Consider the following 27,077-nt stretch of genomic DNA (forward strand, 5'->3'; position numbering starts at 1 on the left):
TAATCTTGCAGCATCCAAGTATTTTTGTGGCACAATTTTTTAAGCCAAATTCTGGATAAGTAAAATTTCTAACTGGCTAATATATTTCAACACCAGTATAAAAATCCACCCAAAACACCATGTTGCTTCCTGGAAGCATCTTGGTGGCCACTGTTTTTCTGATTAGATTCTGTGCTACTGGCTTGTAACATAACATGCAAGTATTATAAAATATGTTGTTTTTATGGGGGAAAAAAGATGCCTACAACAAAACAGCTATATCTCTGTGTGTGTGTATCTGTACAAACACACACATGTATACATATTCTGTAGTACATAAAGTAAAAAACTGGTCTTCCTAGCGCAAGTCCTGATGCTATTAACAAATTACATGATTTCTTTCAGATGTCCCTCCATCAGAAAGTGGCTGTCCTGTCTCTGAGTACAGCGTGGAGATGACAGCCCCTGAAGAAGTGGTTTCTGAGGTGTACCATGGGCCTGAGCTGGAGTGCACTGTCAGCAACCTGCTGCCTGGGGCTACCTACAGCTTCCGAGTGCGAGCCCTGAACGATGGCGGGGTAGGTGTGCTGCCCTGGCCAGCCTGGGGATGCTGCTGAGCCCCACAGGGATGCTGGGGCAAGGGGAGATGGGCAAAAGAAAATCAGGGGATAAATGCTTTAAAGGATCTTTGGAGGAACAGCTGCAGTTTTAGACTTGGCTCCCTTTTAAAAGCAGGTTTCAGGTACTAATAGGATACCACTGGCCAAAATCAGCTGCTCCAAAATGTGCAAAATCCCTGCTAAAAGTCATAGCTGCTTGCAAGGAGGAATCTTGTTTGTTCTCGTTCCACTGCATTTCCTTCTTTTTGTTTCAGGTCTAAACTGTGTAAGAACAAGTACTGCAATTTCACCCAGGTGTTATGTTTTGAGGGAAACTCGCATTCCTGATGGTTTTTTTGTGTTAATTCGAAAAAAAATGTTTTATAGAGTCAATGAGTTTTTTTTTTAATATGATTTCCTTGGAAGAAGTGCCTTCCCAAATACATCAGAAATTCTGTCTGATGTCCATGGAGATCTGTTGAAAGATCCTTTTTTTTTCACTGAAGTTTGGGCTGGTTCTGCTTGCCTTTGTGTCATTCCAGGGGTGTAACATAAAGTCCCAGCAGATCTACATGCACTGATGGGTTTCTTCCCAGGAAATCTTGATGACAAACATAACACAAAGGTTTAAAGTTACTCGCTTACAGGCAGAAGTTCTGTTAAAACTTAACTTGGGTGTCAGAAAGATCTGCAAGACTGTTAAACTGCTTTGTCTTAAAAATATCCACTGTTTAGTTTTTGTGAAAAATTAATTAAATGCACATTAAAAGATTAGATTTGCTTGCTGGAATGAAAGCCATTGCCTATCTTATAGCTTTGAATATATGATGCCTTCCCTTTTTTTTTAAATACTTTTTTTTTGGCAGAACAGTTGCAAAGCACTTCTGGTTCCACCCTTTGTTAAATGAGGGGGCTGGTTCTGGTTTGGCTGGGTTTTTCTACCAGATGCAAAATAGGGGAAGATGTCCTTTATCTGTTTCTTCCTTGAAAACAGCAGAAGTCAATTGATTAGATTTTTTGACATGTACATTCTTTGTAAGTCAAACCAATCAGTGTGGCCTTTCTGGATGGCAGATACTGACACCTGTTCAGAAGTTTTCTGGGGTTTATAATTTCAGTGTTGTTTGGCCTTTTGCAGTGGCTCTTTTTTTCATACTCACTAATACTGCATTACAAAATAAGTAAATATCAGTGTTTTTCCTCTAATTGCTTCCAAGTGAACTTCCTTTGTTCTGGAGAATAATTTCTAATTAACTCAGGGATGTACTGAGCAAACTTCACTCTTCCACTCAGAAAGGCTGTTCCACTGCTATCTCCTGTCCTCACACTGCTGGCTGAAGCCAGTTTCCTGGACTCCTGAAAATTGGCTTTTTTTTTTTTTTTTTGCTAATATGCATTTAAATTATTCTACCATGGGCTGAGAGGTTGTCTGAGCTGAGCTGCCCTGGAGCAGAGTGTCCTCGGCGTGTGTGCAGCCTGTCCCTGCTCCTTGCACCAGCCTGGGGCTCCAGCACATCCTGTCCTTCCACAACTGCCTTGGGGCAGGCATCTTATGTCAAAGAAGCTGGATTTGGACTCCAGGATGTGCTCTGCTCTTGCTGTGCTCCTCTTTAGAAAGGAGCAGGTTGTGATATGTGAACACGCTGTGCTGAGGTAAGGCAGCGTGACACAAAGTGTTCCTCAGTGACTGAGTGCATATCCTCACTTTTGGGCAAATTGGAGGTGGTTTCTGCTCTCGTGGGCACTCACTGCCACACAGGTGGATGCACAAAGGATGTCCATGCTCTCTGCCTGTTCCTGAGCTCACCTCACAGTCATTTGTGTGGTCTCACCCCAGGCTCTGGTGTTTGGTGCAGGGAGGTGGAAGCCCAGTCTGTCTTTGAGGAAGTTCAGTGCGCTGAAAATCTTCATGTGGTGTTCTTGGCAAGCCCTTGAGGGCTTTGAGATGGGTGTGGACCTGTATATTAACAACAATAACCCCTCGTTCCCCTCTAGTACGGGCCGTTTTCGGAGGCGACAGAGGTGACCACAGCAGCAGGACCCCCAGGCCAGTGCAGAGCACCTTCCCTGTCCTTCCTGTCCGACACACGAGTCCTGGTGAGCTGGGAGGTGAGTCAGCTGCCCTGCTTGTTTCATTCCACCTTGCTTATCCAAACCAGCATGGTCACCAGCAAACTCAAAATCGAGCTTGAGAGCTGTTTACTGGTCTGGAACTACCTTTTAATGCAAACAAACTCTGTAGAAACTATTCTGTTGTAGAAAATCATCTTCTTTTTTCTGAAGAACTGCATAAAGTTGGTCACAAGTGTTCCAGACCAGAATTGAGGCACAAGAGCTCCTGCACTGGCATCAGATGATGGAAGTGCTCTCTGCAAGCTTTTAGCACATCAGCATGTTCTGAGTTGGAGTTATTAAGACAAATATGTGATTTTGGCTGAAACTGGAGTCTCTGATATGAAATTAACTCTCCATAAATGCATACGATGTAGGGCTTTTTCCCCCTGAAAAATTGTTTGTCTCTTCCCCAAATATTTACTTTTATTTTAGTTTGTGTGCATTCCTACTCCATTCTCCAGCATCTCAGGACTCAAGATATGTGCTAGCTGAAGTGCTGTGGGGATGGTTGGTGCCATTAAAGAAAAAATGTTGTGTAATTAAGGCAGAAAAGAGAGGATGTTACCATAAATAACATTGTGATGTAGTTCAGTGGGGCTGTAGTTCTGCCTCAGACTTAAAATGAAAATTTAGCAGCCCTTTCAGCCCTGCTTCTATTGGGTTCCTCCCCAAAATAATGCCCTTGTTGAGGAAGAAGTCACTGACACTCCCAAGATGCTCAAATAAATGGATTTTGCTCATATCTGGATACAAACATAATCTGCATTTAATTTTAAAAGAAACAGGTGTATTTGGTGAAGTTTGGAGGTATTAATATTTTTTGCAACTAGAAATCACTCTGAACTTTTAAGTGCTACTTTTTAATGGTCAGGGATTTGCTCCCCCCAGCCATGAAGGGATGCAGCAGTGGTTGTGGTAGGCTCTCTGTTTATTGGAAGGATATATTTGTTTATTCTAGCTCAAAATGAAGCTGTGTTTTGCAGTGGTTATGTTTTCTTAAAGAGTGTCCATTTTTGGCTAATATGAATGAGAAGAAAGAACAGTGAAGCACTGTGGAGTGTGGCTGGAGAGCACACTGTGGTGCCTACTATGATGCTTTGTTTTCACACATTGTTCTGAAAATCTGCCTTTGGAGTTCTGAATGTTCCTACTGAAGCAGCTGGAAGCTCTGAGGCAGAGCCAGAAAACCCCTGTGCCTGTGCAGGGTGGTCACTGTGGTGTGCAGCAAGGCTCTGGATCCTTACACTGGAAATTACACCTTGCCAGTCCTTGTGAGCCACACAGTACAGGTCCTTGTGGGCCACACAGTACAGGTCCAGGTGGTTCTGCTAAAAACACTGAATATTTTGGTTTGGGAACTGTGCTGTTTTGCCTGTATTGGCTCATTTCCAGCACATTCAGGCATTCATTTTGTGTCCCCCTAAATAAAGGGATTGCTGGGGATATATGGAAGAGGACAGGTTTAGATTAGATATTGGGAAGAAATCCTTTATTGTGAAGGTGGTGAGACACTAAAACAGGTTGCCCAGAGAAGCTTTGGCTGTCCCTGGATCCCTGGAGGTGTCCAAGGCCAGGGTGGACAGGGCTTGGAGCAACCTGAGATAGTGGAAGATGTCCCTGCCCATGGCAGGGGGTGGAATGAGGTAATCTTGAAGGTCCTTTTTAATCCAAACCATTTGATGGTGATCCCATGGGGGTGTCACTGTGGATGTGGATGTGCCAGGATCCACACTCCCATGTCCCAGTCTGGGACTGATGGGTGACTTCCCCTGAGAACCTCAGGCCAGCTCCTCCTTTGCTGAGGGTTCTTTTCTCAGCCCATGGGTGACTGCTTCAGGCTCAAAGGCCAAGTGCTTCCAGAGCTGTGCTTCTGTCTCTCAGCTAGGCTGCACTAGATTGATGCCTTTTTTTGTGTTCATGGTTGAGCTTCTGCCAAGCCAGTGGAGAGACAATTTATTCCTGAGTGTCCTGATGAAAAGCAAAGTAGCTGCGTACACTCACTCATTTCTCTGAATTTCAATCAGGTAATTTTTGTGCAGAATTATCCTGTTTCAGTAACCTCTTAGGGAACATTAACTCGGTACATTTCCATTTGCTGCAGTAATGGTGTATTAATTTAAAAATAAGGGTGGTTGGTGGGTTTTTTTTTCCGTGTACTTCATTCCTTCCCCAGTGAAACACAGCAATCTGAAGTGCTCATTTCTGAACTGAACCACATAAATATTTGTGTTGCAGAGTCCTGAATGTTCTGGTGCTGACATCTCTGAATACAGATTAGAGTGGGGAGAAGAGGAGGAATCTCTACAACTTGCATACAGTGGCACAGAAACCTCCTTTGAAATCAGTGACTTAGCAGCAGCAGCACATTACTGCTGCAGGCTACAGGTATGGTAGGGCTGCATCATTGCCCTCGGAGATGCAAACAGAGTTTCCTTCCACTGCTGTTCTTATTTTTCTCATTAGCCCCTCTGAAGTTGTGTGCTCTGTAAGGCAGGAGGAATGCATATTTATTTTAAGCAATGCAGGCTGATGTGTTACTTAAAAATTGCTCTCGTGTTTTGTTGCTTTCAGTGACTAATGCTTCTAACAGCCACCTTGCCCTCTGACACCAAAACAAAATGGTAATGTTCTAGAATTTTGTTTAAAAATCTTTTTTTTGGTGGTAAGGAGAGGTAAAGAATGTCTACCTCCCAAATGGACATTGAAGGTTCCCCTGGCTTAAATAATGAACTCCAGCATCTGTTTAATTTGTCAAGTAAAGCAAAGCAGCTGAGTAGATTCCTGTGGGTATAGGAGATGGTACCTGCCAGAAAGTGAGTTCTCATCTTTACCATTTTGTCTGAGATTTGTGAGATTGGATCTCCTGTAGTTTCTATATGATTTCTTTTATCTCATTCTCTCCTATTATTTTCAGTAAAAAGTAGCAGTTAAAATATATTTTGTATAACTGTATGGAAGTAAAAATACAGGACTTTTCATCCTTTATATCTACAGAGAAATAAATGGAAGGTAAAGCAAGTGGGAGGGAAGTAAAAATATTTTTACCCCAGATAGTCTTGCACAAGATCTATTTGTATGTGAAGGCAGAATACCACCACTAATCCAACCCAAATACCCACCCAGCTGGTAACATGTGGACCACCCAGGGTAATTTCTTTGATCAAGGACAACATGCTTCTGTTGAGTGTTTCCTTCTTATATTTTTTTTTAAACAGGATATTGATTTTTTTTTTTTTTTTTTTTTTTTTTTACTTTTTGGGAAGATGGTTTCGAGGAGCTGGCCAGCAGCCCGAGAGCTCAGACCCCACAGCTCCAAGTGCACTCAGATGTATTTTGTGACTTGGCCAGAGCTGCTGTGTACCTTGCTCTGGCAGTGTGGGGGAAGGAGAACGAGGGAATGTGTGAGTGGCTGGGAAGTGTGAGCCAGAAAGTGCCTCTTGTTTCTGCAAGAGGGAGAGCATTCAGCATCTGCTGGGCAGGGAGGAGACTGTGAGACCACTGCTGTGGGGAGCCCCAGGAAAATTTCATGTTAAAAATGGAAACAGCCAGCAATGTGGCATCTTTGATTTCCCCTGGGTGCTTATTTCACACTACCTGCCACAAAAATGTTGCACGAATCTACTCAGTTTTTATCACAGCCAGTATAATTTAATCCATAGGCACAGGAGCAATCAGACATTTTATTAAAGTCCATCAGTGACTTGGGTATTACTTTCTAGAGAGCTTCATCCTCTGAGTCTGGTCACTGTATTACATGGAGAAGAATTTCTTACAAGACACACTGGAATCATCAAACAGTTACACACAAAATACCCCACAAAGTATGTGTAACAGACAAAGAAAGAAAGTTAAAAAGTGTCAGAAATTCTAGGTTATTTTAAAAAGAAAGGAGAGAATAATAGCTGTTTTCTTTATCTGTTAGCAGCTTTAACAGAAAAATCTTTTCCTTTTTAAAAACAAAGATTCCCCAAACCACATGTATTCAGCTTACTAATAAACACACAGTTTTGCTATCTCAATCTACAGTAACTCAATAAAAGAGGGAATTGAGAAATAAAGGCATATCTAACTGCAGGGCAGACAATTGTCTTTACTGTTGCTCAACCTTTTTCCTGTAAATGAATATTCTTGAAGACAACAGTGGCTTCTGCAAAGGGAAATATTGTCATTTGGGGGTGGCAGGGGAAAGCATCCAGGCAGCAAAGCCCCATCAGTTATGGTGATGAGATTGTCCAATAAAGCAGTTAAAAAACACCACTGACAATAAATTGCTTGGAGCAAGATACAAATTGCCAAACACTGGTTTAGAGGCAAGACAAATCATATCATTGGCAGAGCACAACACAGGGCTCACTTCTAACAGCTCCAGGAGCGCTGCACTAAATAGAAGATTTCCCTGGAGCAGGATTTGTTTTGAAGGGCTTTTTAAAGGCTGACAAATCTAACTTTATTATCTCTTTCTTCAATTGAACAAAACGCCTCCTGGAAAAACAGAGCATGGCTTTGTGTTTGTATTATGCAGAGCAGAAATAAGTTATTCACTGCAGTTAAGCATAGATAAGAAATCAAACAATTGTTTGATGCGTCCTGTCGTTGCCATCAGAGTCCTGCTGGCAATGTTGTAAACCTGGATTTTTGAATTAATTGTAATCTGATGGGAGACTCTGGGCTGACTTTTCCAAATGTAAAGGAAGTGTGGGTGGTGGAGAGTTCTGGGCAGTATCAAAGCTGTTTCTGGAGGTCTGTGCTTTCTGGACTCCTCTAGTTTCTCCTATACCATGTTCTATAAGCTCTTCCCATACCTGGTGTGCTGGCAGGATGCTGGGCTGTGTCAGGAGGAGCCCAGTCAGCAGATCCAGGTGGTATTGCCCATTCCATGCCATTCCTGAGAACCTGGAATGCTGCATCCAGTGTTGCTCCAGGCATAGGTTGAAATAGGGATGTTCAGATGAGATACAAAGAAAAAAATTATCACGGTGCATGCAGTTAAGGATCTAACAGTGGTCCAGAGGGGCTGTGCAATCCCTATCTTTGGAATTTTTCAAAATCCAGCTGGAAAAAAAGCCTGGGCAACCTGGTCTGCATTGTCTGACCCTGGCTGGAGTAGCAAGTTGGACTAGATGAGTCCCACAGCCCCTTCCAGCCAACGTGATGTCACCTGTCATTTTCCCTTACTAACCAAAGATAGCCACTGATAAAAAAGTTATTAAATATATATTAGGGCAAAGAGAAATATTCTCCATTTTTTTCTGAGGCATTCCTGAGTGGCAAAGGAAGATACTAATGCCCTAGGATAGCAGAGGTGTGAGTCACACTTTAGAAAGGAAACCAGCAGTGCATATCCTCTGAAGAGTTCCTGCAGCTCTTCCAGGCTGCACCGTCCATCATTATGAGCTTGCTGCACATGTGAAGGAGAAAAAATAGAATAAAATGGAATAAAATAAAATATGTTTTTTATTTCCACACCCAGGCCATTAACCAGGCTGGAGCTGGCCCCTACAGCGAGCTGGTGACCTGCAGAATCCCTGCATCCGTGCCTGATGCTGTCTCCATCCTGTCTGTGCTGGAGGATGAGCCTGTGGCTGCCTGCCAGCCCTCCTCTGTGTGCCTTGTGCTGAGCTGGGAAGAGCCAAGCAATAACGGGGCTGAGATCACATCCTACAACATCGACCTGGGGGATGTCAGCATCGCTGTGGGAAACGTGACGAGTTATGTCATCGAGGGTTTGCTCCCCGAAACCTCATACAGGTGAGTGCCCAGGGGACAGAGATCCCACAGCTCAGCTCTACACAGGAAATGCTCATGGCATGGAGAGTGAATTAAAACACAAACCAGCAGCCCAAACAACTGGCCTAGGCAGCACTGAAATCTGCAGTCATTCCTTGGTGGAATGAATTGAGTTAGTTCATGTTCAAATGTTGTTTTCTCTCATCTTTTTTTCCTCTTTCTCCTCTCCGTGCTTTATCTCTGACCTCTCCTTCTTTTTGAGTTGATCTGCTAAGGTAAGGTGACACTGGTAATAATAAATCTAAAAATAAGAAATAATTAAAATTTCGGTGTTACATCTCATGTTTTTTCAGCCACTTAGAAGTACTCTGCCAGGGGTTTCAATTATTAAGTTATTGATCCCTGTGCAGGGTTAGCAATTTTCACACAATGAACTTATATTAGTATAGCTACAGCTATTTTTTCTCTCTGGTATATAGAGATTAATGAAAAGATAATCTGAATTTAAAAACAATTTATATTGCTTCAGAGTCTAAATTGCTAAGTGGCATTGCCAAAATTTTATTATTTTAATGATCAGGCTTATTTGTTTTCTCCCTAATTGCTAATTAGAAAAGAAGAATGTTTCCATGCAGGCAATGAACAGCAATACAACAGAATATGTGACAAAAGAGATTCTATTTTAAGTATTGTTCTAATAAAGACTGAAATCTGATCACACTGTTGTAAAATTAGATATGGCATAGACTTGTTATAACATTTTTCTTTTCTTTACTTTGTATTGAAGATCACAGTCCTACAGGTCTTGTAAATGATACGTTCATCATTCAAATTTTATCCTGTTCCCAAAAAAAGAGAACTTGTTGTAGCAAGGATACAGACACATTCACACACTAGAAGTTATTTAAAGTGAGGAGCATACCCTGCTTGCTCACAGATCATTCATCTAAAATTGAGGACTTTGTCTATGGATTCGTCACCCAGCTGTGGAAATGCATCATTTTTGGGCTGTCTTGTGTTCCCTGTTTCTCCTCATATGTTTGTTCAACCAAGAGCCAGAAAAGCTGAAAAGGGAACTTTGAGCAACTCAGTCAAGAGAGAATGTGCCATTTAAATTCTTTACCAAAGTCTTAGTTCTTCAGTCTCTTTTTTAGCTGTTTCTTGGTTGTCCACAGCTTCCTTTAGGGAAATGGCCATGTCTTCAAGGCCTAGAAATGGAGATTGGAATGAATTTTTTTCCTTTTTTTGCATTCTTATTTCATTATTTGGTGAGAAGCACCATATTAAATTACATCATTTTAGTCAGGGATTGTGCCTGACTTTCATCCAAATGAAACAGCTAAAGCCACAAACATTCACTGTTCTAAATATTGTTGTAAGACCAAGTTCATACCAAAAAAAACTCACTGAAGAGCACAGACCAGTAAATGACTGATCAGAAGTAATAATGTTGGAAAGCTCTTTTCTTGAATAAAATGGGAGAAAGAAACCCCAAATCTTGCATCTCATAACTATCAGGGAAGACAAGTGACTGCAGCTGGATTGCAATGCATCTCTTCTGTAGTTTGAAGTATTATTTTGTTAATCAAAAATAGATATGCCAGAGTGTTGGGATCATTAACCTTTTCATTGATATTTCTTCATCAAGCATATCTTGACACCTGTCTTTGATCAGGGAATGTCTGCCCTGATAAAAAAATCCCCAAGGAACAGGATTACCAAGCTGTGTGCTAAAAGTTGGTGCATTTTCTGCCCTCCCTGCTCCAATCAGAAGAATGTTTCAGAACATCCCTGATCTCATTCTCTACATTTCTCCACTGGTGATTCTTCTTTTCGTGTCAGTTTTGTTTAACATGACTTGCTTCTCTCCCTCTCAAGTGTTTATTCCCTGCTGTGTTTAAAAACAGTGAACATATTTTCCTAGACTAAACAAGCCAAGTACTACTGGGTTTGAGACTCTGAACTCTCTTGCCAAAGTTGCAGCAGAATTTGAAGTAAATCAACAAATGGATTATATGTTTAGGTTGAGTTGGAATTCCACTGTCAATGTTTTTGGTCGTGGGAAACCAAAATTGAAAGCAAATCTTGGTTATTATGAATCCAGCAAGTCCAAAATTGGAAATTTGAATGGTTTTGGCTAGGGGGAAGATTCTGACAGCCTGTCCATGTGTGTCCACCCTGTTGGAGCTGTTAGCTTAGGTCTGGCATTGCTTTGCTTCCAGCTTCTGTGTGGGACTGGCCATGGAGGAGCAGCCCAGGAGCACACAGAGCAAACCCCAGGCTCTCTGCAGAGATGGCCTCAAAGCTGACCACTTGGATGCCTTATGTGTCTTAGTAGCACATCCAACCAGCACACCACAAGAAGGATTTACACCCCAAAATGCATTTATTGCAGGAGGAGCTGGACCATGGCTCTGTGAGTGGCCATTGTAGGGCTGAGTTCAGGGGACTCCAGCTCAGGCACAGCAGATGCTCCCCCCAGCACTGTGTAAACATCCTGGCTGGTGAGCAGCTGCAGAAATATGTCTGAGTTCTGCAGTCTCTCTGCTTTATTGACATAGCCACAAAGCTCTGGAAACTCAGATTATAGAGTAATATACTTGGCCTGGTTTTCCGTGAGCTGATGTAACTAGGAGTGAGTTAATAAATATTCCACAATAAATAAGTATTCAACAGTCACAGAAACACCAATTTTCTATTACACTCTGTTCCCAAGCTTCACTTAACACATTCCATAGATAATTGTGCTCTGCTGTTGAGATACTTCACTGCAAAACAACTTCCAATTTTTAAGAATGCTTCTTCTCCTCTGAAGTTACACAGTGTACAGAAATATATAATTGCATCACTATATTTTAATAGCAACACTTAATTTGGTTTAGGAATAAAAATTCTAAATTCTTTAAATTTTTATACCATATCAAGGAAAGGATCCTCCAAAATGGAGAGGAAAATGGATGTGGATGTTCAAATCAGCAAAGTTCAGGCGGCTATAAAACAAAATCTATTTCAGATGGGAAACTAGGTCTTCTTCCAGGAGTCTTGAGTGGGGATTTGAGGAGCAGTGTGTGATTGCTGCTCATGGTGTCCTGGCAGATGCTGCTTCCCCTCTTCTTTGGAAGTCCATGGCATTTTAACTCCCACAGGTTTCCACAGGCATGTGTGTTGGAACCAGTGGCATTTCTCTTATGGGAACTGGGGAATCAAAATCTGCTCATGTCAGACTCTCAAATTAATTAAAAAGTTGATTTTTCAGTTTGTTGGAATACTATACAAAGGATTTTGGGACCAATCTGGAAATAGCATCCTGTTTAGCGTGTTTATTTCCCTAGGTCAAGAATCTTTTAAGAGAGAAAAGTCTGTTAAAGATCATTTCATGGTTTCTAAATTAGCCCAGTCTGATTTATGGGTTTTCTTTCTAAATGTTTAAAAGTTGTAGTGGGAAAATGTGAGAATGAATACAAATATTATTGGTCCAGGGTCTGTAGAATTAGGTACTATTCTTAAATACAGTCTTTACATTTTCAAAAAACTTGTTGTCAGATTGTGATTGTTAAACCATCTTTCTTTCCAAGGGGATGTTTGGGGTATTTTCACTTAGAAACCATTAGTGGAAAAGTTGGAAGGAATTCAGGAAGTGGTTTTACTGCAAGTATTTCTACTTGTCCATACCATACTTCTACATGAAAATAAAGAGTTGGCTTTTCCCAGTACCAGTTCTATAAACAGTAATTGGTTTCCACTTCATTGAGGATGTTCTCTTGCCCACCCTGGCTGTGCCACCCAGCTGGAAAAGCTCAGTGTCACAGGCTGGGACAATAGAAAGCTCCTGAGCTGGAGCAGAGATGGTGCAGTACGAGGTGTTTTCCCTCTACATCATCCTCCTTTCTCCCTTCTCTGTTTCCCTTCTTCCTTCTCCACTTCCCTCTGGCCTTTCCAAAGCCTCATACCCATCGTGGAGACACTGCTGGGGTTCAGAGGGAGGTGACACCTGGGTTTGGGTTGCACTGCCACGTGCACAGGAAACACAGAATCAGTTGTTTGTGTGTGTCTGATGAAGCTCAGGCCCTGGGAATGATAGTGGCAATTTACAGAGCTTGATGGTGGTGCAATCAGCAGAAAAGAGTTGCCACATCAGCCACGTTAGAGTCAAATAAATCAATTCCTGTGTAAAGATGCCTATCTCTATTTTAAGGCTGAAGAGTTTCCATCAGTCTGACTGTGCTCCAGAGTCAGGAGGGGTGTGTGTGTGCATATTTGTGTGTGTCACAAGGGGGGAGCAAGAACTCTGTGCAGCAGAGGAAAGCAAGAAAAATGAAGAATGAAGAGACACATTTTCACCTTGTGCAAATACCTGGCAAAAGCAAGACGAGTAAATGCAGGTGTATGTTCATGCATATATCTGAAAAGCATATCTATCAGTTTTTTCTTAAAAAAAGTGATACAGGAGAGAGATTCATTTCACTCAGTGCTTGTTTTGGGGTGTGGTGGCTGCCATTTGGAAATCAGCTGAAGTTACAATGCTTGAGGATAGGAGAGGCTTTGTTGTTCCTGGGACTTTCAATAATACCAAACAAAACAAAACAAAAGGCTGTGTACTCAAGGGCATGCTGCTTTAGTCAATCTACAAAAACAGTAGTAGCATTTTGTAATACAGCTGTTATTGCTTCTGTGCATATGCTAATGGATAGCTTGCTAGAATCCAGTGAAAATTCAGGTAGGCTTTGAGGATTTTTGTCAGAAATACCATTAAATATTGATATAATGACTCTTCAATCTAAAGCAAACCAATAATATAATATGAAGTAAGATCAGGGCTTATATTAATTACACTTCTCCAGACACTAGAAAAGCCTTTTGTTCTTTTTATGTGAAATGCTTGTAAGCAGCAGTTGAAGAGGAGGCTCCCACTAGGTCTTGCTTTGTGCCATCCACCCTTAGGGAGGAAGAGCATGAATGAAAGAGTGTTTGTAAGGTGGTCAGGATGCATTTCCTGAAGCCAGGAAGGAGGTTAAAGGGAAAATGCAGCTCCACACCAAGCAGTGCATTACCCCTGGTAATGGCTGGGTCAGTCAGCAAAGGTTTAAGCACACATTTGCACATGATTCTGTACACACACTGCATTCTCAGTGTGCAGTGACTTTAGCTGACTAATCAATAGATCAGAATTTATTATTTTGCAATATGTTTATTTACAATTTACCCCTTTATGTTCTTGAAATGCAGAAAATACAGTTTTGGGGTGTTTTTCTAATGGGGAATATTCTCTGGAGAATTTTTTCCCTATTCTTTTAAAATATTCCTTTCTTGATGGTAGAGCTGAAAACTTGCTGTTCAAAGCAGAGTAATTTTTCATACATGGTTGGTATGAACTTGCATCACTTGATGTTCTTCAGTCAAAATAAGTAGCTTTGCCAAGCAAAGACAGTTCCTGTAAAGTGACTTTACCCATGAGAAAATACAAGGCTGATGAGCACAGGATTTCCACAGTAAATGGCATCTCTCCAGCTAACTAAACTAGGCTGAACTATCTTAAAAAACTTAATTCGTTTTCTCCATCCTGATTTTTCTTGTTTTGTCTTGGATTTAACAAACTTTTGAAACCTTTCAGGCTCATCTCTACCAATATTTCTGTTTACACAGTCCTCAAAACTGTTTGGAAATGCAAATTTCCCATTTTTGTTATGGTGCTGTTGATGTTAGCATAGTTAGCACAGCCAGAGACTGCTACCCCTCACTCATCTCAGATTCTCAGTGTTCTAATTACCAAACTAAGGTGCTGACAGGTTAGAGAAAATGAGCAAAGCAGAAGGCAGGAATCATTATCTTAAGAAAGAAATAGAATTTAGCAGACTGGCTCAGTCTTAAGGATATTTCCTAATTCAAGGTGCTGTGACCAGGTGCTCACAAAAAGCAGGTGCTCTGCTTTTCTTCTTGGTTTTCTCAGTGTGATTCAAATGCCTCAAGGGCTTTTGCACATCTTGTGAGAATCACTTGAGTCCAACTTTTATTTGATCTAATAGATAGTTCACTGGCAGTTAATATTTCTGCATTTTGTGTCAGAGTGTGGGAGGTCGGTGAATTTAACCTTCTCCATTAGTTCCTCCCAGCAGAGCTTCCTGTGCTTAAATGGTGTGCTTTGTGAGACACTGAAATGATACTGCTCTTGGCTCTTCAGGGGTGTTTGACAACATGGAGATGGCTTTCATGGCAGTGACACCAGTGCTTGCACTGTGTGGTTTCACCTAAATTAGTCCATGATCTTTGTTACACATCCACAACACAATTTTGCTTTTTTTTGTTCATGGTTGGGCACTTCATGTTTTCCAGGCTGTGCTTGTTCTTGTGCTGCTGTCCTTTGTTCATGTGGCTGAAGAGGCTGTCACCAGGTGCTGAGGCTGTTGACCCAAACCTTCTGCTCTGCATTGTTGCATTTCCATCATCTTCACTGCAGCTCTTACAATCAAAGCAGGATGATGCTTGTTGTGTTAACAGAACCTTCCATTTTGCCACAGAAAGCACTGGGCTGGGATGGAGCAGTCACCTCCCCAAGGCTCTTTTCTTGATGTGTTTTTATACCCAGAATCTCAGGAAAGCACTTTACCATTTCTCATTTTGCTGTTTGTTTCAGGATCAGGATCCAGGCTGTCAATGAAATTGGAGCTGGACCTTTTAGCCACTTTATTAAAGCAAAAACCAGGCCATTACCACCCTTACCTCCACGGCTGGAGTGTGCTGCAGCAGGACCTCAGAGCCTGAAGCTGAAGTGGGGAGACAGCAGCTCCAAGCTTCACTCTGCTGATGACATGGTCTACATCTTGCAGATAGAGGACAGAAATAAAAGGTAAGAGATTAATCTTTTCCTTGGGCTAATGAAAAAGCATTCTGGTTCATCATAATGCAGTTGTGAATGAAAGAAAAATGGTGTTTTCCTGATTGCTTCATGCCTACAAATACGTACAAAATACTGTTTTAAGAGGCATTCTGTGCTTGTAGTCTGAGTAAGTTATGTAGTAAAGCTGTAAATGATGCAGAATCATGGAATCATTAAGGCTGGAAAAAAACTCTAAATCACTGAGTCCAACCATTAACCTAACACTGCCAGGTCTAACAGAAATCAATCCTCTACTGGTGAAATTTCAGCAAAACCCTGGCTTCTCTGCCAGCAAATTTAATACCAAATTTCATGGCCACAGTGCTTTACCTTTTAGAAAATAGGAAACAAAGATACTGCACCCAGCTTCCTGTGTGTATTAATAAAGCCAAGGGTTACAAATCAGAGGGCTAGGAGAGGTAAAACTGAGCAGAACAATGTTTTTTGGGCAACATGGTGGTCATGATTTTATAGCTGTACTTTTTTACAGCATTAGAAAATATGAGCTTGGCATCAGCTTGGTAGCTCCACAATAATTTTGAAATAAAGTGTGCAAGAAACAAAAAAATCTGTGTTTAAATTAAACAGTCAATGCTAAGCAAAAACTATCTTCCCATGTGTATGGAAAGATTTGCTATTGTAGCTCCAAAGTTGTGATGTGATATATTCAATTAAAAAAGGGAATGAAAGAAAGACAATATGCAAGTATTGCCTGACTGTCTGAGCTCTTCAATGAATAAATATCATGGATGGCTCATAATTTACTAAGAAACACTCTCAACTACCTCAATTAGGTAAAATCAGTGACTTACCAAGTAGATAATCCTTAGAGACCTTCAGCACAGATCATAATTTGATGTAAATTAGCACAATTCCATTAATTTAAATAGAGCTGTGCTGAAGTTTATGCTGAGTTTATGCCAGCTGAGTTTATGCCAGCTGAAGATCTGGCCTAAAAGTTCTAATTTTAAGTAATAAACCCACCATGAATAATGCCTTAATACCTCCCAGTATCTCAACTGTACTGATGCAGAGAGGGTACATGCTCCCCTGTATTAATCCTGAGAGGTGTCCAATGAATATAAATACCCATTTGAAAGTCTGACTGGTAACAGTTCCCTCAGAGTGCAGTGATGCTTGGCAGGAACCCATCACCTGCAGCACCCTGGGATTCTAAAGACACACCCAGCAGGCTGCTTTGCTTTGCTTTCATGTAGCACTGCAGGTAGGATGGTGAGGAGCTGTAAATTGTTTTTAACCTGTCTTTGTAATGGGGAAAGTAGTAAGTTTCCTTGTAAGAATAAAATGTTACCTTGCAGCAGGCAAGGAAGGCTTTTTGCTCCTTTGCTCTGGCATGAGGCTTTAGCATGATCCTTTGCTTTTGCACAAGCTTTTCCCACTGCAAATGGGCTCTTAGGAGTTGTTAATTAGGAGCAATTTGAACTTTGTACTCTGCTAGATCTCTTAGCTTTGACTTTGGCTTATAGTCCAGCTGAGCTCCCAGAGATGCAGAGAAACTGCTCCTCTGCATTGTGCTGTCTCCTCCTGCTTGGTCAGAGCCCTTGCATGAAAATGCTCCCTTTGGGGGTTGGGTTTGTACCAATTAGCTCAGATAACCCCTGAAATGAGCCAGAGCTGGGCTGGTGAATCCATCCTGGTGTGGGCACAGCAGAGGAGTGGGATGGGTGCACTGTTGTGTTTGAGAGCAGTCGGAGCTGGCAGGTCCTGGCAATAAAATCTGTTTATTCATTCCTGTTTTGCTCTCCGTTGTGTTCACGGATCACAGTGAGAGATGCTCCTGCAAGGTACAGTTCTGTACATCCAGGAGAGCTGTCACCCCTAAGGAGCAGGGAAGGACAGCCCACACAGGAGCTGCTAGAAGCAGCAGGTGGTTACAGAGGTAGGAGTCCTGTCCGAGATCATTCCCATTAAATAAACCCCGTTGGGACTGAGGGGTGTGCTTGTGGAAAATCCTGGAATATGGCTCTTTGAGCATCAACTGCACAGGCTAATGCCAGTAAACTGTGGACATCTGAGGGAAGAATAGAATAGAATAGAATATTTTAGCTGGAAGGGACCTGTAGTCATCCAGGGTGACTGCCTGGCCAGTTCAGGGCTGCCCAGGTTTAAGTGTGTTGTTAAGGACATTGTCCAAATGCCTCTGAATCACTGACAGGCCTGGGAATGACCACCCCTCTAGGAAGCTGGTCTCTGGGGAAAGAATGACACAGAATAAATGATCTAGAAGGATGTTTTGGAGTCTTTTGTGGTTTGAAAGAGTTATAGGAAGGTGTCATGGTATCCTCTCTGTTGGGAGATGGTACTTGATTCAGGGGAAGAGGTTGTGGTTTAAACATGGATGACTGAAAAGTGACCTCTGTCACTGGTCTTTCCCTGGTCTTGCAGAGGATATTGTTACTATATTCCCTGAGACATCTGAAACTACTGAGAACAGCATTACATTGAAATCCCTCAATTCAGTATTACAACAATTGTCCCTTCTTTGGTTTAAAATAGAAGTTACCTTTAAAATGCTATTGAAGTGTTTTCACCAGCGGAAATATAAAGGTGAGCAAGTTCTTTTCAAAAAAGGAAATAATCAGTAAGTCCCATCCTTACCCAAAAGCTTTAATGGCCTTTTTTTGTAAAGAATCAGCTCTGTTTTTATGTAATGATACTCAGCCAGTGCTCTCCAATGTGTCCTGGTCATTAAGGCTTGTTTTTAACTTTTCCTTTCTGTAATGAGGTGTAACAGGCCAGTTGTTGGAGACCAAATGTTTCATTGATTGCAAGACCTGTGAAGCAAAATACTTGGAAATCTTCTGCCGCTGATTAGTGTGAGGGCTTGAGGAGATGTGCACATCAGAGATGTACCTGCATTAGCTCCCATTAGCTCTTTGGGGTGTGACATTTAGGGAGATGAAATTAGCATCACTTGTCCTTTCAATTATGGGTAGCATTGAGTGGAAATGAAGAAAAATCTGTTTCTGGAAAGCTCAGTACATAGAAATGTTCGTTGGGAGTAAGTGACCTTTATGTAAAGAGGACTAAGAAATTCCTTTCCTTTTTAAAGAAACTATCAGTTGTGACTTCGTTTTCTAATTGTGGTAATGTCAAGAAATTTATGTTAATCAAGTTGCACTATTTTCCAGAATACTGTGGATTTTTCCTCTCTGTGGAATAAACGAACTTAATTAATGCTTTTTTTTTTTTCTGCTGCACTGGTAATTAATCTTTAGTCGTTCCTACAACTAATTACACCTCTTAGTGTCTTAAAATGCTCACAATATCCAGTCTGGAAGGGAAAATTAGCAAGTGAATTAGTAGTGGGTCATTTATCAGTGGCTTGTGTTTCTTTTAGACAACTGTTGCAGTTGAGGTAAATTCTGTGATTTTTGCGTGTGTGCAGAATTACAATGAATATACACATATATAATTACATTTTAAGGGAGATTCATTGGTAAGTTTGACTGAGAAACATCCTAAACATATTCTTTTAAAATATCATGTAAGGATCATTGACAATTCTCCCACACTTCTATTGTCTTGAGTTGATGGTAGCAGGGCATGCTTGAGTTTATGAGCCTCAGCATGGGTGTTTTCTCTGCTTTAACTTGAAGGAAGGTGGAATAGAAGCACAGAGGGATCAGTTGCTGAATGTGCTGCCCTTGCCTGATGACTTTTGCATAATCATTCCCTGCCTACTGCAAGTTTCAAGCAGTCTAATTAAAAAATTGTTTACACTCCTGATTTGATCAAGACAATTTTCACCCATTTTAGCAGCAATTGCTGTTATGTATCAGTCCTACTGGCTTGTGAAATTCTATTAAAATACAAAATCATATAAGTTAATGTGTTTTTGCAAAAACCTGCAGGAAGAAATCATTTTTGTATTGGGTAAAACAGTGATAAAAGTAAATTAAGAATGAGCACCAAGACAGATGCTACACTTTCCACTGCAAGCCTGGCTAGATAGAAAGTTAAAATTCAGAAAAGTTTTCCAGGTAGCCTGTTTTCCTATTGCTGCTCTATGTATTGTTATTAATAATAGGGATATTTATGTTAGGAGCATTCTGATCCAATACTTGGGGCTTTGAAAATGAAAAAGAAGAGGAAGAACTGTTCCCAAGTGTAAAAAAGTTAACTTGTTAATACATCTCAGTTTTCTTCCTGGAAACAGGAGTAAACCCACAATTGTAGTAAGTATGAGTTAATTGTGTGTGTGTCAGATGAAGTGTTTCAGCTGTTAGGAAGCTGGCAAGACACAGAGTAAGATGCTACTCCATAATTCAAAAAATCATTTGGTAAGAAATAAAATTATCTCCTTTATTTTGATCTGTGCACATCTGCAGGTACTTCAGATTTCATGGATAACTGAATATTCCAGACAGCAGATCATAAATAAGAGCAGCATCTAGACCCACGATTGTCACTTTAACAAAAACTGTTTTCTGCACATCTGTAACAACCTTATCAGAAAAAAAAAGCCTTGATTAGAGTAATGACTCTAAAGTTTAATCTCTAAAGGAGTAATTGAGGCTCAGCTCAGTGCAACAGGGTCACATTGTCTTTCCAAGAGCACATTTTTGAGTTCCAGATTCACTTTGCTGACATTGGTGAACTAGAGCCTGAGCTTGGCTCCCTTCCCCAGCTCTGCCCAAGCTCCTGGGGATGTCACAGCAGCAGCTTGGACACAATGTGCTCAGGGAGCATCATTTTGAGGCCATAAACACTGTGAGTTGCTGCCATACTGGGAAGGTAAAGTGGCTGTAATGCTGCACGAGGATGATAAAGACACGTGGGGCTGTCAGAACTTTGGTTTGCTGCTGCTGGAAAGTGTTTGTTCTCTTTAGGTTTTAGCTTTAAGTCCACTCTTATTTATATCTGCTGTTGATGAGGCAGCTGCAACACCTTGTCAATAATCATCTACTTCTTCCTGACTGTATAATTTGGAGAAGCCATTGGGTGCTCTCCCTGATTTCTCCCACATCTTCCATTCAAATGCTGTTAATTCCCATTTAAGTTGTGCTCAGTGTTGTGCACCCTGCCTGTTCCTTGCCCCCAGGTTTGGCTGCACACAGGAATTATATTAGTCAGGCACTTTGCTGCTCTGTCTTCTGTTCCTCCTGAATGTGCCCAGATGCTTCTTCCAAAAAATGCAATTTTTCTTGCTGTGAAGGCTGAAATATTTCAATTCTCTATAATTCCAGACATCTGACAGGTTGCTGTCTGTTGAAAATATGGGTTACAAACTCCAATCCAGCAGCAGATGAAAGATAATCTAGTGGAAACAAGCTAAAAATCGATTTTTGGCAGCAAGTACCCTTTGTCTAGCCTGCAGATGTGCTAGATAATCCAGGGAAGAAAACCAAACTCTTCCCATCTGACTGTTATCACTTCTCTTCCTGCCTTTTTCTATTATCAACTTAGTTTTGCTTTTTTAAGTATAAGGAAGGAAATGTCTCCTTCACTGGGTCCTGTTACTATTATTCATAGAAACAAAAATAATAGTGACAGTGGTGAGCATGCTTTCTAATACAGATATTATATATAATATGTATTATAGATACAATTTTCCAAAAGGGATCTTCCAGATAAAACAGATCTTCCAGTCAAAGTGGCCAGTGCATCCCATCTGTTTGGTCCACGCCTCATTTTAGGACTGGAAGCCAGGGCTGGGGAGGTTGTGGGGGCACAAAACTTTTGGGGAACTCTTGTCATGTGTTTGCCTTCCCTCAGCACCTGCCTGCAAAAGGAGATCCAAGAGAGTGGCTTGGAAAAGTGTCCCAAAGCTGAAAAGATTGGATCAGCCTGGTCCTGTTTGTAGGAACAGTTGATGGGTGTGGGATGCTGCTGATGTGAAGCTTTTCTCTTTCAGTAGAGTGTTTTAAAACACAGCAGAAATTAAAATAATTGTGTGTTGACTCTACTCCTACATCTCTGAATTAGATGGTTTTGGTTTGAAGCTTCCCTTTTTTTGTTGCCACCCACAGTACAGGGACCTGCTGGTGGGGAGAGAAAATCACCTAAATCAGGGAGTGTTTGATAATGTTCTGTAACCTAATTAGGAATAGCCTAAGAAAGTCGGTGGGGGCAGAAAATGTGTAGGTAACAGGAAGTTGTATTAGTAATACCAAAAGAGGTGTTGATTTCAAGATTTGTGGAATTCTTGTACTTTAGTTTTTAATTAGGCAGTTGGCAGAGTGTGCTGATGTGAAGCCTCAGGTCACCAGGTCAGACTGGTGCTGTATTAATGCTTCTCTCCAGCCAAAATCTTGGCATCTGACCCCATGTTCTGAGAGGCAGTAACAGAATCACTCAGGTGGCTCTTTCAGCCTTTGTTCCTTGCCCCAAGATTGCCATCTTATTTAGTGTTGTACGGTAGAATTTCTTTCCAATTAAATTCTTGTAAAAACCAACGGGTTACCAAAATATAAACAAAACCCAAGAGTTTGAAAGGGAGCCTGCTGCTCAAAATGTGCTGGGAATTAATGAGCAGAGGGAGAGCAAGTACATTCATATTCTTCTGCTCGACTGGAAGTGACTGAAGTGGAGGAAACAAAATAGCTGCGACATGCAAAATACTTCCAAGAAGATCTTCACTGAGAATAAAAGGGTATTGATGAAAAACTAGCGGCAGTGGTGTCTCCCTGACAATCACTGTAGGACATGATGTTCTCTCTCCTCTGCTGTGCAGGTAAATGAATAATCCATGACTGATGTGAGAATGTCTGGGAAGGGAGAATTGGGATTGCTTGAGTGAGATGAGGGAGAAGTAGCCTCTGGGGAGTGTCTCCATCCCTGGAGAAAATTGCTTTCTTTTTGGTATCTGCTGTTAATTTAGTGCAGAGGCAACAGTGCAGCATGGTAAATTAGAGTAATTCAGGTTTAACTGTGGATGGTGCAGACTTTAAAAAGAAATACAGCTGTATTGAGAATGCCAGTAACCACAGAGGCTGAGTGTTTTCAAAGGCAGGGTGCCAGTTCAGGTATGTAGCCTATTGTCTTTTGAATTCAACTGGGCAAACCTCTGAGAATTGAAAATGTCTTGAAAATGAAAATCGATAATTTTTAATGTCTGCAGACCTCAGAGTAGCAATGTGCAGTTACACTGATTGACTCCACTTTATGTTCATTGTGGTCCTTCAGCAGAAAGCCCAGGAGAGTGAAAAAAGACTGTAGGATGTGTTGCTCTGTATCCATAGCCACCAACATCAATTAACTACACTATTTAAAAAAAATAACAGAAATAATCCTAGAGGATTTTAAAGTGCCTACTTTATAGATGAGGAAAATACTACCTTATCATTGAAAAATCACTAGTATTTTGAAATTAGTCTTTCATCTTCATTACATGCCTTACATCTGCATCTTCAAACATAATCACAAAGCATTAGTGTCACAATAAAGCCCAACAGCAATTGAACTTGATTGGCTTGGTCATCAGCCTTTCTCCTTCCAAAACTGGAAACCCTCTTTCCTCAAAGATGGTCAAATCTCAGAATTTAAGTGTGCTTCCATTGCAGTCCTGTGGTGCAAGCTTCGCTGAACAGTTCTTGCTTTCCTTACAGATGTTTTTTGAGATAGAGAAGTAGAAATGAGTGGAGATGGGAACTGAACTGGGAGTATTGGTATTAACTGAACTGGGAGTATTAATCCAGTTCCCATATGACAGACAGAGCTCAAGTGTTTTTCCAGATCACTTCCTCAGTGTCTGGAAGTGTTGGTGACCTTAGTAATATCCAAAAGGTGAAAATGTCATTTGAGTCATTGGTATTGACCATATAAATGTCTGGGAAATGTACCTTAAGCCCAGCCTAGGGTAAAGGTGTGCTTACCTGTTAGCTGGGAAGATAGATTGATCCTCCCTTGCTTAACTAACTCCACAGATGATTGCAAAGAGGTCATTAGTCTAAAATATGCACTGGATGTTTTCTGCTCTCTGGATCAGGGTAGGAGACAATCTCTGCACTCAGTACTGATGTGGTTTCTGAGCGTGATTGAGCTGCAAGAAGTGCAGAGGGAGAGAACTCTTATCTCTCAAGCCTTAATGCTGTCCTAAGTGTGTGTTCTTTGCTCATCACATGGTGAATCTCAAGAAGTTTTATTCCATGAGACCAGGTTTGTGTCAGTCTTTCAAAACATGCTGTGGCTGCTAATGTGAGCCTCAAAATGTGGGCTAGCAGGGAGTTCTTAAACTGGGTTAAGGTTAAGAAAACAATTCTTCTTGCTAAATTGGCTCTAAGCTCTCCTCTTAAAGGCTTTTGGGCACAGATCTTTGGTTTCCTATCAAGGTGTGGGTCTCACCAAAACTCAGTGGGGGTAGTAAGTCATGTTAGTCCTCAGAGTACATTTCCAGCAACTTGAATTACCTGAATATTTCCTTTTATTACAGATGATTCTTGATCTCTGTTTGTACTTAATGTGGATTGTAATCATAATGTAATACAAATTGATTTCCGTCCCTGAGAGCTAATGACAGACCCAGTTTCTTTGAAATGCTCAAATTGGTTGTTCTGTTTATCTCATGCAAAACCAAAGAATAAAGCTAGCACCTAGAGAGGGAGGTCAAAGAAAAATATCTTTTGGCTTCCTGGTGATTTAAAACCTTCTGAAATGGTTAAGATACTTGAATAAGGGTACTAAATAGTAAAAAAAAAAAAGTAGGTGATTCTACGCAGCAAATTTTCTGTTCTCCAAGGTCAGGACTGTTGTGTGCAAGACATTGTACCCTGGTGGAGGCTGAGTGGATGGATGCACAATCTGGGTGCTTCGTCTTTATTTGCTTTCATCCCCATTGAGCTCAGCTCCTGGGGGCCAGGGGCTCAGCTAGAAATTGCTGGCTGACCTACAGCTGTTAGTGAAAAACATTCATCTGAGCAGAGCAATAGAAAATAGGAGTCACATTCTCTTTAGTAACTGAAGTTTTGGGGTTTTTTTAAGATGAAGTGGCATTGATTTTGTTCAGTATTACATTGTTGGACAGGTTTGTGTGTGCTCCTGTTCAGCCTTGTCAATGGAAGTGTTTTGGAAGTTGCTGTCTCAGTGTTGTGTTGTCTCCTCAGCCTGCTCTGGAGCAGTGTGGGCACACCCAGCACCCCTGGGCTGCCATCCTTTCCCATCCTCCTTATCCCCTCACTGCAATTGTGCTTCTCCTTTTCACTCACAGACCACAGTGCATCCTCTCTCAATCTGTTTCTGTCTCTGCTCTTTGGCTGTCTTCAGTCTGTGAACTCTCCAGAGCTGAGAGGTGTGTGTTATCTCACAGATCTGTTACACAATCTGTATTTTGTGATTTAAACAGAATTAGTCTGGTTTAAGATGACACAGGTGACTGCAAGACTTTGTGTCTTAATGTGCAAATAAAGTCCAAATCCATGAGAGAGTCAACATATTAATCTTGTTTTCATCATACTTCTAAACCAGCAGCACACATGGTGTACTGTAGCAGGACACAGGTTGAATCCATCTGGATTATGGTAGTAGGGAACCCCCTGACAGATGTTCTTCCTGATAATCCATGTCATCATTTTGCAAGGTAATGGTAGCTTGAAGGGGAGCAATGAACTTCTGCTTTCCCCAACCTCCTCATCATCATTAGTGTGTTATTAATATGACATTTTTATATGTGCTTTTAACAGCTCTGCAGAGCCCGTGGTGCCAGTTTGCACAAGGTGGATACTTTGAGCTGATAAATGTAATACCCAGAAATGTCAGTGCCACTCCAGTGTAACTGCATGCTCTCATTTTTCTTGTTGCAGGTTTATCCCAATTTACAGAGGACCAAGTCACACCTACAAGATCCAGAGGCTGACAGAATCCACCTGTTACTCATTCAGAATACAGGCAGTCAATGATGCTGGGGAGGGACCTTTCTCAGAAATCTGTACCTTCTGCACAACCAAGTCAGTCCCACCTGCAATCAAAGGTATGTAGAAGTTTTTTTACTCACATGTAAGTAACATGTAAATATTTATGTATTTGGTAAGTTTGGGGTTGTAAGGGTTACCATACTTGTGTAATAACATGAGTGAATAACCAGTTTGTGCTGACTGGGGGTTTCTCTGAGCTGTGAAGTTACATTATGGTGGGAAGCTAAATTACCACCCAAAAAATCACACAAGCAACATAAATGTTGTGTCAGCCACTGTTGTAATACATCAACTGTTAAAATGCTGCTGCTAACAATAATGTTTACTAGGGGATTGCTCTGGATTAGCACAGCATTTATACCAGGGATCCAACAGCTGTAGTATATGTGTGCACTGACCAACTTAAGCTTTAGTAAAGGTTACCATTTTTAGTTGTGTAGGTGATTTCCAACGTAGACCTTCAGGGTTTATTTTTCATTTAATGTATAAAATTAATTATGATATTTCACATACAGAGCATTAGCCTTAGAACTTGGCATGTGCTCCACTAGAAGAACTAAAGGCCTAATTAAATGAAGTTTTACAAGAAATGTCTTTCACTGTGTGTAAATTTTTGCCCTAAGTAATTATGCTCCTGAGGAGGAGGAAAAAGGAAGGAGCAAAAGTAAAAACCACAGTGAAAGATGTTTCATTATATTACTTCTCTGTATTTAAAATCTGGCTGTGAGATGTGCTGCCAGCCAAGGGAAGGGAACTCTTGCTGGATGACCCAGGATGCCAGCATGCACTGTAGTCACACTTACATTTCACTGGATAAAAATCAATTTTATTCAGTTCACCTCACCTAGGTCTTTGTTTTGAGCTCCCAGTCTGCCTGTTGAGTTCCTGTTCAATGTGACTCATCCCTTGGGCTGAGTAGGGTGCAAATGCCAGGCTGTGTGTGGGCTGGGAGCTCAGGTACCTGACAGCACTGTGACAGAGAAAAGGGCACAAAACCTGTGCTAGGGAAGGAACACTGCTGAGGGGAAGTGATGCCACAGAGAGGAGTAACCTGTTGATGCAGAATGGTGCTGATTGCCTTCTGTGCTCGGAGCAATACAAAGGAATTTATGTGATAAACTTAGTTCGGCTTTTCATCTTTTCAGAAGAAAGTGTTTATTCTCCTGTAAGGTCTCCTAATTACTCACTTAGTGATGCTAACTCTAGAATAGCTTTGTTGTTAATGGCAGTGTTTTGTAAGTGTCAGACAAAAATCTACATGTATTGAAGTGAGGGATGGAAGGAGAAAGAAAAATAATTGAGATTGTTGTTGTCAGCTGAGATGAAGCGTCTATTATCAGTCTCTCAACACTAGCAGATGTGCAGAGAGAAGTAAATGGATATTGATTACATTTGGGTCTTCGTGATTCATGTGTTCCTCTTGGGAAGTAACAAATCAGTCTAAAATTCATGTAATGTATGCAGCAGCATTTGTTTCTTTGGTAGACCCTCCTGTTGTCTGTTTTTGTAGGGTTGGGGATCTAGATTGCCTTTAACGAGCTCATGTCCTTGCACATGCACATGGTAAACACCTGATCCAAGTGCTCAGCGCTTTGTTCCTCCCAGTTTTATTCTCTTTTTGGTATTGTACTTCCTGGCTCTGCCTGATCAGGAGGTTGGTGGACTCTGGATGCTGTTACAGTTTTTTCATGCTTTGTTGTACATAAGGATGTGCTGCCCCTGTCTGTGCTCTGCTCAGCTCCCCTGTGAGCTCCCTGTGGGTCAAGGCACAGCATCCTTTGGCTTTCAGCTGATTGAGAGAGCCTCTACCAAGGACAGCAGCCTTGTAATAGCTGACAAATTAAATTTCTCTGCAGTTCTAGTGAGAGCACTAGTCTAAGTCTGGCTAGAAATAGCAGGTCTGATCAAGTG

At 41.3% G+C, this 27,077-nt stretch overlaps 1 protein-coding gene across 2 annotated transcripts in view; it reads left to right on the forward strand.

Annotated features, from left to right (window-relative positions):
- The window catches only part of FNDC3B (fibronectin type III domain containing 3B), a 180,951-nt gene that overhangs the window by 142,376 nt on the left and 11,498 nt on the right, over nucleotides 1-27,077 (forward strand). For both annotated transcript variants that reach the window (XM_085069045.1, XM_085069046.1), the window contains exons 19-24: nucleotides 385-557; nucleotides 2,574-2,687; nucleotides 4,929-5,078; nucleotides 8,164-8,441; nucleotides 15,052-15,264; nucleotides 25,056-25,222. In XM_085069045.1, coding sequence (XP_084925171.1) covers nucleotides 385-557; nucleotides 2,574-2,687; nucleotides 4,929-5,078; nucleotides 8,164-8,441; nucleotides 15,052-15,264; nucleotides 25,056-25,222 — 1,095 coding nt within the window. The remainder of the gene's footprint in view (nucleotides 1-384; nucleotides 558-2,573; nucleotides 2,688-4,928; nucleotides 5,079-8,163; nucleotides 8,442-15,051; nucleotides 15,265-25,055; nucleotides 25,223-27,077) is intronic.

The sequence above is a fragment of the Lichenostomus cassidix genome, chromosome 9 (assembly GCF_008360975.1).
Source record: "Lichenostomus cassidix isolate B80296 chromosome 9, HeHo_3.0, whole genome shotgun sequence".
Lineage (NCBI taxonomy): Eukaryota > Metazoa > Chordata > Aves > Passeriformes > Meliphagidae > Lichenostomus > Lichenostomus cassidix.